The sequence below is a fragment of the Neltuma alba genome, unplaced genomic scaffold, assembly GCF_004799145.2.
Source record: "Neltuma alba isolate B1F8T4 unplaced genomic scaffold, ASM479914v2 tig00006333_pilon, whole genome shotgun sequence".
NCBI classification, from domain to species: Eukaryota; Viridiplantae; Streptophyta; class Magnoliopsida; order Fabales; family Fabaceae; genus Neltuma; species Neltuma alba.
In genome coordinates, this window is record NW_021634431.1 from 1 (window position 1) to 10,817 (window position 10,817).

General features: G+C 41.1%; 1 protein-coding gene and 1 pseudogene across 2 annotated transcripts; one reads left to right on the top strand and one right to left on the bottom strand.

The window, feature by feature from the left end:
- The first annotated feature begins 773 nt into the window (after window positions 1-773).
- Window positions 774-5,825, top strand: LOC114750137 (mediator of RNA polymerase II transcription subunit 14-like; annotated as a pseudogene).
- Window positions 5,826-6,774: 949 nt separating this feature from the next.
- On the bottom strand, window positions 6,775-10,613 carry LOC114750138 (light-inducible protein CPRF2). Of its 2 annotated transcripts, none has more exons than XM_028938680.1 (6): window positions 10,153-10,613; window positions 9,016-9,112; window positions 8,416-8,644; window positions 7,990-8,065; window positions 7,762-7,887; window positions 6,775-7,532 (listed from the first exon to the last, which is right to left on the bottom strand). In XM_028938680.1, the coding sequence occupies exons 1-6, from the start codon at window positions 10,549-10,551 to the stop codon at window positions 7,140-7,142; spliced, it is 1,320 nt and encodes a 439-aa protein (XP_028794513.1). In that variant the 5' UTR covers window positions 10,552-10,613; the 3' UTR covers window positions 6,775-7,139. The 2 variants fall into 2 exon arrangements, with proteins under 2 accessions (XP_028794513.1, XP_028794511.1); XM_028938678.1 differs by having other exon boundaries at window positions 9,016-9,118.
- Between the last annotated feature and the right edge of the window lie 204 nt (window positions 10,614-10,817).

The window sequence follows — 10,817 nt, forward strand, 5'->3', positions numbered from 1 at the left end:
TCGGCCCTGTCAGAATGTGAAGAGGTTTTAAATCAGGGAACTGTGACTGCAGCTGAGGTCTTCATTAGCCTGAGAAGCAAAGTGTTATTGCATTTGTACGCTTCTATTGGAAGAATTTTATGCCTAGAGGTTAACTCACTACTTCTCTCTCCTTAAATACAGAAAAGATACACACACATAATGAATGTAGGCTGTCTTTTAGTTGAATGTTCATAATATGGCTTTCCTGTGGTTCATGTCTTATTTGACATTCTTTCAGGTGTATGAGCATGGTTTGAGTACACTGAAAATACCCAAGAGCATTATAAATGGTTCAGCTATACTAGTGATGGGATTTCCCGACTCTGGAAGCTCTTACTTTCTGGTTATGCAACTTGATAAGGATTTTAAACCCCTGTTTAAGTTGCTAGAGACCCAGCCAGACTCATCTGGGAAAGATCCTTCATCTGGTGACTTGAATCACGTGCTGCGGATTAAGAATATTGACATAGGACAGATGCAGATGCTGGAAGATGAAATGAATTTAAGCCTGGTTGAAAGAGGAAAATTATGCTCCTTTTTGCCCAATGCAGCTGGCCCAAATCAAACCTCTGAGCCTGAGTTTCTTGTGGATGTTGGTCTTGAGAGTTCAATGCAGAATGCAGGATGCCAGTTATCAGGTTTTGCGTCACTTGTTGATGAAGTGTTTGGACAGGAGAAAGGGTCTTCTGCGCTTCCACACGCTGTTCAAAATTTTTCCTCATCCATGAACACATCTCTTGCCACTCATTATGGTATGAATCATGGCATAAAAGGTGGAACCTCTTCGCCGAAGTGGAGGGTGGTATGCACATGTCACATATTAATAATGTTGCAAATGCTTCTGGTATTGCCTCCCATTATTATGGTTCCATGTACTCATCTAGTAGTGCCAAGGGCCCGGTTCAGTCAAGCTCTATGGGTATGCTTTCCACTGGTCCAGGATGGAGCACAACTGGGAGAAAGCTATCTGCTTCAAAGTCTGAACAGAATCTGGCTTCTCTTAGATCGCCACCTTCAGTTGATAATGGTTCATGCACTGCTATGGATGAAGATCAACTAAGAGTGCTGAGTGATAACAGTCATGATACTTTATGTGGAAATCAATCATCACAACTTTTATCTCCTCCCCGGCCAGCTGGTTCTCGAATCTCTACATCTAATTCCAAGCCCGATGGACCTCCAGTTGGATCACTCAGGGTTGCTGGATCTGGTTCCTGTGCGGCAACTCCCGTATGTAAGACACTTTCTTTGTGTGTTCATTTTTATCATGTGTTTGCTTTTGGCCATATTTGATTTGGTTAGTGGATCCTTGCAGCTCAAGCAATGGAATCTACTGTGAATGATTGCATCAGTCATGATATTTTCATAAAAAATGATAAAAGATCTCGAAAGCGAACAGCTTCAGATATGCTGAGTTTGATTCCATCTCTTCAAGGTCTTGAAAACAGCTCTGTAATCTGCAAGAGAAGAAAGATTTCAGACGCTCCTTGTTCTCAGTCGTCTTTGCATCAACCACTTATGTCCACTGAAATGATACCTAAGACTGAATTATACAGTTATGGAAATCTGATCATGGAAGCAAATAAAGGGAGTGCTCCATCAAGAATTTATGTATCAGCCCTTCTTCATGTGGTCAGGCACTGTTCGCTTTGCATCAAGCATGCCAGACTAACCAGCCAGATGGAAGCATTAGACATTCCATATGTTGAAGAAGTGGGTTTAAGGAGCGCTTCATCTAACATATGGTTCCGACTCCCATCCGCTAGAGGTGATTCGTGGCAACATATATGCTTGCGACTTGGCAGACCAGGTTGCATGCATTGGGATGTTAAAATAAGTGACCAGCACTTTAGGGATTTGTGGGAGCTTCAAAAGGGGAGCAGTAACACACCTTGGGGATCAGGTGTTCGTATAGCTAATACATCTGACATAGATTCACACATACACTATGATCCAGATGGTGTTGTTTTGAGTTATCAATCTGTGGAGGTAGATAGTATAAAGAAATTAGTGGCTGATATCCAAAGGCTTGCCAATGCAAGAACATTGCACTTGGCATGAGGAAACTGCTTGGTGTAAGAGCAGATGAGAAAGGAGAAGAAGTGTTACAAGTTCTGATTCCAAGGCATCTGGCGCTAAAGTTGCTTCTGATACTGCAGATAAGCTATTGGAACAGATGAAAAGGACGTTTAGAATTGAGGCAGTGGGACTAATGAGCTTATGGTTTAGCTTTGGTTCAGGTGTTCTTGCACGTTTTGTTGTTGAGTGGGAATCCGGTAAAGAGGGTTGCACAATGCATGTATCCCCTGATCAACTTTGGCCTCATACCAAGGTTTGTTGATTTCTCTTGAAGTGATTGTTGTTTGTTTTTTTCCTATATGTACTATGTTTTAGTGCTGTGATGGAATGTGATGTTGATGAGAAATAATTGAAATCTGCTATAAATCAGGGAACTAATGCATTTGATTAAGCAGAAGCATTTGTTGTCCTTGACTGAAGTGGGTTCATTTTATACCAATTAAGTTGCTGCAAGAATTTTCTTTTGTTCTAGCATTTCTTTGTGCATTGAAAGCTAGAAAGTGCTTTGGATTGAGTGTATTGTTAGTTTCTGCCTGTTAAAAATTGTTGATGGTCAAAGGGTCAGACTTTTTCAGAACTTAAGTGCTGCAATATGATATTATGATCATTGTTTACCAATGCTGAACGGTAATGTTTTATGGCGATACCCTTGTCTGATATTTTTGTCAAGGTGTTTTTGGCCCATATACATCAAGAATGCTTGCTTCTTCTTGCCTTCCCCTTACTCTCAGAAACAATTTCTGGGAGTATATATTCAAGATATCTGATGTTATTGTCATGCACAGTTTCTGGAAGATTTCATAAACGGAGCTGAAGTTTCATCACTTTTAGACTGCATTCGGCTGACTGCGGGGCCCTTACATGCCTTGACAGCTGCAACCAGGCCGGCACGAGCTGGTCCTGTTCCAGGGGTTCCTGGGATTGCGGCAGCCCTATCTTCCATTCCTAAACAGACTGGTTATTTACCACCGCAGGGAATTCTGCTTGGTAGTTCAACTACAAATGTTGGCCAGTCCACTTCTGCTGCTGGAGGAAACACTATCGCACCTACTGCTAGTGGATCTCTCAATAGTCAAAGCCTTGCTATGCTAGCTGCTGCAGGGCGTGGTGGTCCAGGCATTGCTCCGAGTTCACTGTTGCCCATTGATGTCTCTGTTGTGTTACGTGGTCCTTACTGGATACGAATTATATATCGGAAACAGTTTGCGGTTGATATGCGTTGCTTTGCTGGAGATCAGGTCTGGCTACAGCCTGCAACACCACCAAAAGAGGGACGGCCTTCTGGTGGATCATTGCCATGTCCTCAGTTTCGGCCTTTCATCATGGAACATGTTGCCCAAGAGTTGAATGGTTTAGATCCTAGTTTTGCTGGACCGCATGCAGGTGGGTTGGCAAGCTCTAATAATCCAAACTCAAGTTCTGGGTCCCAATTATCTGCCGCTGGAAATGGAAGTAGAATTAACCTTCCTACTGCTGCGATGTCTAGAGCAGGAAATCAAGCGGCTGGTTTAAATCGTGTGGGAAATGCTTTGGCAGGATCTTCAAACTTAGCTATGATGACATCGGCAGTCTCTTTACGTAGGTCACCAGGAGCGGCTGTCCCTTCACACGTGAGAGGTGAGCTAAACACAGCCATAATTGGCCTTGGTGATGATGGAGGATATGGTGGTGGTTGGGTTCCTCTTGTTGCTCTTAAGAAGGTTCTGAGAGGTATTCTCAAGTATCTCGGGGTGCTGTGGCTTTTTGCTCAGTTACCAGATCTGCTGAAAGAGATTTTAGGATCCATTTTGAAGGAAAACGAAGGTGCACTTTTGAACTTGGATCCAGAGCAGCCTGCATTGCGCTTTTTTGTTGGGTAAGTCCACAACTCTTATTTTGACTGCACTTCGTTCTTGCTTAGTGCAAAGACTCTTGTCACCTGTATCCCTTTCGTGCTTGAACAAGAAGAAAAGGGAAAGGGGGGGATGAAACATAAAGATTAGTGTCTTTTTGTATTCTTATTCTTTATCCATCTGATAGTTCTTTCTAGTAATAATTCATAATGCCTTTTTTTTTTGGGGGGGGGGGGTAAGATGCATCCAACATCTAAAAGTATTTTTTAAATGCATTAACATCTTAAAGTATTTTGTAATGCATGCGGCATTCTGAAGTATTTTCTAGGTGCATCCAGCATTCTGAAGTTTTTTCTTTTTTTTTTGAGCCTTGGTGCTAGATGCGTCAAAAAATATTTCATGGTGCTCAATGCATCTTAAAAAGTACTTTATGGCACTGGATACACTACCAATTGCTTTAAGGTACTGGATGCACCTAAGAAAATGTTTCAGAGTGCTAGATGCATCTTAACCATTTTTTTTTAATTTATTTTTATTTAAGCTCATTTCTGTGAGCGTGTATTTATATGCCATGACTTATTAGCCGCTAACAATTCACACCTCTATCCATCTTGCCTCTGTAACTTGGATATAAAACAAACCCTTTATTGTGTTTGCTGTGGCAGGGGCTATGTCTTTGCTGTTAGCGTCCATCGTGTTCAGCTTCTCCTTCAGGTCTTGAGTGTGAAGCGCTTCCATCATCAGCAGCAGCAGCAGCAGCAAAACTCAAACACTGCACAAGAGGAATTGAGTCAATCTGAAATAAGCGAGATATGTGACTACTTCAGCCGTCGGGTTGCATCAGAGCCTTATGATGCCTCTCGTGTTGCTTCATTCATAACTCTTCTCACTTTACCTGTATCAGTTCTCAGAGAATTTTTGAAATTAATAGCTTGGAAAAAGGGATTAACCCAAGCACAAGTTGGAGATGCAACCCCAGCTCAAAAGCCACGGATTGAATTATGTCTTGAAAACCATGCTGGGTTGAATGTGGAGAACTCTGAAAACTCATCCGCATTCAGAAGCAACATCCATTATAATCGACCTCAAAATTCTGTTGATTTTGCCCTAACTGTTGTGCTTGATCCTGCTCACATCCCTCGCATCAATGCTGCTGGTGGTGCTGCTTGGTTGCCGTACTGTGTTTCCGTGAGGTTGAGATATTCATTTGGTGAGAGTTCTAATGTCACTTTTCTTGGCATGGATGGAAGCCATGGAGGTAGGGCTTGCTGGTTGCATGGTGATGATTGGGAGAAATGCAAGCAAAGAGTGATACGAACAGTGGAGCTGCATGGGGGCTCAACAGCAGATGTAAGTCAAGGTAGGTTGAAACTAGTTGCAGATGGTGTGCAAAGAACTTTGCATCTATGCCTTCAGGGTTAAGAGATGGTGGCACTACCGTGAGCTCTGGAGCAACGTGATTGTTTTGGTGTGAGTGACGATGGTATATAGTTTTTATATGTTGGGGGAGTCCGCACCGTTGCATTTTTGCTCACCATCATCCGTACGAGTCCCATGCTAAGCATGTCGTTGTCCTGGCAAAGCTTATCCTCCGCATGGAGGCTGTTCCGATGAACACTTGCAAATTATGGAGGAATTGAGATGGTGGTAAGAAATGATTTTGTTGAGGCAGGTAGCGTGGATGAGAAGTTTGCATAGACTCAAGCTTGAGATTTTGTTTCGTCCATCTTAGAGTTCTAACCAAGACTAATAAATGAGTATGGGCATTTGTCAGACCCAGAATTCAGAATTAGGTGGTTCAATGTCTCGTCAATAGTGTTTTATATCTTGTCATGACTTTTTGGGTGATGGCTTTGGTACTTGTACAGATAACAGTGTTAAGATTTGTAAAGGAAATTAGTTGTGCACGAATTCTATACCCCATATTTAACACGTGCGAGATGGTGAAAAGAGCTGTTAAAAATAGGACTTTATTAGTTTCGAATTCTTGACTCCCTCGCTTTCCAAGATTCCAAGGCCCTCAAAAAGCCAAGGTTGCTATTTTCATGTTTCCAGGTTTCTAAACCCAACTAAGAATAGTCGAACTCCATTGCAGATGCCGCAGGTTGGGTTTGTCACAGTCGCTACTCTGAATGCGCCGTGAGGGATGATGATGAAAAGTACAGCCTGGCTGGGTTGCTGTGACCTTCGAAATGCAAGATGGAAGATGGAGGACGAGGAAGAAAGTCGAAGAAACATGTGGGCTTGCTGGAATTTGAGAAATGGAGGATATTTTGGTTAACAACGTCAATTTCTGGGGAAAATATGGATGTTCCCCGAGTCTGATTGATGAAAATTGGTTTGCCAAGAAAATAGATGGATGCCAATCACACAGGGAGAAAGTCAATTTCCACTTCCATTTTCTTGGGAAAAATTGAAATTCCGGCAAACCAAACGTGACCTTAGTTTCGTTATCCCCCCCCCCCCCCCGGGTTATAAGGCTATAGTTTCTCTTCATGCGTTGAGATGTATTAGTCGATGTCGACCGGAGAGTTCAGTGGCTCTCCTTCATACGTCATTACGTTAGCTTTCCCAGCTTTGACTTTTGGTACCATGGGCCTCACGCTATTCCTCTAGCTGCACATTTCTTTTAGCATTTATAATTCATCGTTTTCTTTCAAAACTAAAAAGGGGGAAAAAAACATTTCAATCTGAGACATAAAACAAAGGTAAAGCTTTCTCTTCAGCCCAAAGGGTAATAATTATCATGATAACAACAATGAACCAAGCTTGAGTTTTGTTAAATTTAATTTAATCAAATAAAGTTAACCCATGTATGACTAAGCGGTGGGTGGTGTCAAAATTAAAAAAATAGCTAATCCGACTTTTTCCTATTTAGATCTTACCGTGCGAAGATTGAACGTCACCATACCACATATGAACAGGACAGAGATATTTTATACTACTCCCTGCAGCCTTAGTGACTGCAATAATTCGACCTCAAATCCCGAAGATATGAACAACCAATATATCACTATTCCTTCTTTGACTCCAAATTTAACTACATCAGTCTTGCGTCCAGCCCTAAATCAGATCATCTATCAGCTGTATATATGGTCTGGATCCCACAGGACTACGTCCAGAACAACAGACTGATATGGTCAAAGATGAACGGCTCTGCCTCCAAATTATAAGGTGTTTCGGAATAATTTCTCAAACAATAATTGGCTAATGATCTCCGCTGGAAGAATGTCCAGATGAATCCGCACCACCACAAATTCTCTTCTGCAGATGTTCTAAGCTGGCCACCCTCTGAAGTGAAGTTGTTTGTCCCATCTTGTTCCCAGTTACCACAGCTGCTCCGCTCTGCTGAACATTTTCATTTGAACAAACATCCCCTAATCCATTGTTTGCCCTCAGATCATGACCGGACAAAGGATTATCTGTAGGTTGATAAAAGTGATGGATCGGATCATCTTGCATGGGAACAGCTGCATCTGCTGACGTGTCTGGAGGGCTTCCATCAAATGAAGAGATTCCCATTGATGATATCTCGGACATGGCATGAAACATTGGGTTCAATCCAGTAATTCTTTTGACAGTCTCTTCAGCCATCTTCACCTGATAAAAGGAGGGCATGGAAGGAAATGAAAAATGTCCATGTGAAATAGACATGAACCAATTTCCCTCTCTATTTAGCCATGTTTCTGTCGACTATGAAGGAAATCATCCTAATTAACTCCAATTTCAGCTTGCCAGGCCAACCATAACATGGGTACTAAATTAACAAGAACTAGTAGCCTTTACTATATAACTGGAATTAATCATAAACAGCAAGCAAGGATTTTACCTTTGCTCTTAATGTTTCAATGTCAGCTTTTAACACTCTGTTGTCAACACCAGACTCATTGAACTTATGGCTTACATCAGTGAGACGCTTTAACAAGGATGAATTTTCAACTCTTAATTGAGAAACCTACAGATGAAGTATTAGTTTAGTAAGTATACTAAACCTTTGGGAGAACTAACAGGAAGAGGGGTTGCAGAGAAGGTCAACTCGAAAGGAGAATATATGCACCTGTGTCTCAAGCTCAGTTAAATGAGCCTGCTTTCTCCTTCTTGAACGTCTAGCAGATTCCCTATTAGAAAGCATCCTGAAAGATACATGTCACTAGGCAATTGATTAAACAAAGCAGAAGTTGTCTGAGTTGGACCTGACTTACAATTAACAGAGACAGAAAACAATCTGTTTTTAAAGATATTTCCAGATCCTTGAGGCTTAACTTTTGTCCAATTACGGGATAATTTCCTAGGGGCCTAACCATTTTAAGAATGATGATACTTGCATAACTTTTTCTTCACAAACTGCTGATGTCCCTATGAACGTTATACCGCAAAAAAAAAAAAAAAAAAAGTCAGGCCATTTAACTCGTGAGTGTACATACACACAACAAGCACTGACATTTCCTACACTTTAACTCTCAGTAAATTCCAAAACCATTACCTCCTTACTCGTTTTACATCAGCAGGGTCCATATTTTCAGTCATCTCCATTTCTCCGTCAATGTCATCGTCATCTGACAGGTCCCTTGATGATCCGCTTGTTGTTGGCTTGTTTGCAACAGCTGGCTTCTTTTGAATCACGGGTAAGGAAGGAATTCCAACTGGTGCTTTGGTATCTTTATCCAGTAATTTAGATGGATCACTTCCAGACGAACCAGATATGCCAGATCCTAAAATATAAAGATAGGCAGCAAAGACATGATTCAAACAGTATTGCCCACATTTGGACTTTGGAGAGACAATATTCAACCTCTTAATGCTGACCCCGCAAAAACCAGGAAGATCAATAAATAAATTTAAAAAAAAAAGAAGAAAGGAGGACGAACATAAAATTATAGCTGAGCAGTGCGTTTACACTACCCATGTACCATTCATATAACCATCTCTTTTAAATTCTGCATTTCCCGACTCTTCTCTACTCAGCCAAGTATAAACACGATGTTATTTTTATGAATATAATTTAATTTATAAATCTTCAATGATTCATTCATATGTTTATAAACTTCCGTAAACACATCCACATACATTTACCAAATCAAACCTTTAAAAGTAGCCCGAGCTCCAACTTGACAAGAATCAGAAGCCTGTGATCCGCTGTCAACAAAAGTAGCTGAATCTTGAGCTTTGATTAAAGATCCCTGTTGCTGTGAGTAGAAGAAAACATTAGATTCTGACCCTATCATCAAAGGAAGAGAGCAAGACAGGGGGAGAGTAGAGGAAGTAATGAAATTTTAAGTAAAATTTATAAATTAGACACAATAAAGATACTTTTTTTTTTTTACTGCTAGACAGATGCAAACTTGGAGATGAGACAACCACAGAAAGACACACAGTAGCAAACGTAAAATGTAGAGGAAAAACACACGAAATCACCATCAATTTCTATGACTGGAATGCAGAAGTCTAAAATCAAAATAAACAAAGTAGTCAAAAAGTGATTCTCAAACAAAAGTACTAGCACCAAAAGAAAACCAAACATCTTGCATGGGTTGCAATATAGATGAAAGGAACACAGGAATTTCCTTTACTCGTGCAAAAAGAATTATGCGCTTCATATCCAAAGCATGTGGAAGGGGGGAAAGTTAACAAAAAGATGATGTAAAGTTGACAAATATCTATTGCCTAGTAAAGGAATTGCAGTCACCTTTCGCTTCGAGGTACACCAACTGGAAAGCAAAAGTATACTTTTATTGATTTAGGGAAAAATCATGACAATCATAAATGTGTTCGAAGTTAAAGTTGTGTAGCCGTACGCAACTCCACTAATTTCCCTAGTTCAGGAATGTTAATCCTAAAATCAAACTGAAGATACCAAAAACCTATGATTGGACTGAAAGATTGGCATTCCCATTCTCCAGTATTTCGTTATTTAGAACCGATACAGCAAAATTACTAATTGCAGCCACACAAAAATAAACAGCAGCGAGACGGTCAGCCGTTTCAAGTTAAAATCGCCCAAATAGGTTAAAGTAAGAAATATTTCCATCCGATTTTTGGATATAGCATCTATCCTAACACAACAACACAAAGACGACGATAGATAAAGGGGGAAAGTCATCAAACAAATCAGATCCAATAAAATCGCCTTATTTTCAACCGCCGCAGATTATCCAATTGGTTTCTCGAATGCTTCCTGCGATCTACCTAAGATTACAAAAGAGGGAAGGGGAATAATTACCCGAGACAATGCGACCGCGGCACAGGCGAGATTGAGTTTGTTCTTGAGGTAAGCCTGGTAGTCATCGGAATTAACGGGAATGTTGGGAATAGACGGAGGGGTAGAAGGCACATTGGCCTGGACGGGACCATCGTTCTGGAGCCGCGAGACCCCCGTATTCAGAGCGGGATCCTGTTTGGGTTGATCCTTGATGTGAAGCGGACGGTCGTCGTTAGGGTGAGGAGGGAGGGAGGAAGAAGCCGTAGAGGTCGGGGAGGACACGGAAGCTTCCTGAAGGAAGCGCTGGAAGGCCCACTCGGAGGCGCTGCGGTTCATCTGGGAGGGTTCATGGGTTCCGGTGGACGTCGGCGGTGACCAGAACTGGTCGGAGATTTCATCCACTGAAAACACCCTATCCATATTATTCCCCACCTTTGCTTCTCTTTCTATTGCGCGCCGGCCGTGATGCTACTATTTGCAATAGTGAGGAGTGAGAGCTCATCATTCATTGTATTATACGGGGCACATCGGTCAAGCGAAGACTTAAATGGGACACAAGATGTTGTATAAACACGCTTTACTTACCTATTATAACTTTTAAATAATTAATTTATAAATAATTAAAAAAATTAGTTACAATTAATTTAAAATAAAATTTTGTTTTCAGATATGCAGTCATAATAAAT

Coding starts and splice junctions, on each gene's coding strand:
- LOC114750138 (XM_028938678.1), bottom strand. CDS start 10,551: ATGGATAGGGTGTTTTCAGTGGATGAAATCTCCGACCAGTTCTGGTCA. Junction 9,119..10,152: donor CCGCGGTCGCATTGTCTCGG/GTAATTATTCCC, acceptor TTCTACTCACAG/CAACAGGGATCTTTAATCAA. Junction 8,066..8,415: donor GATGTAAAACGAGTAAGGAG/GTAATGGTTTTG, acceptor TGTATCTTTCAG/GATGCTTTCTAATAGGGAAT.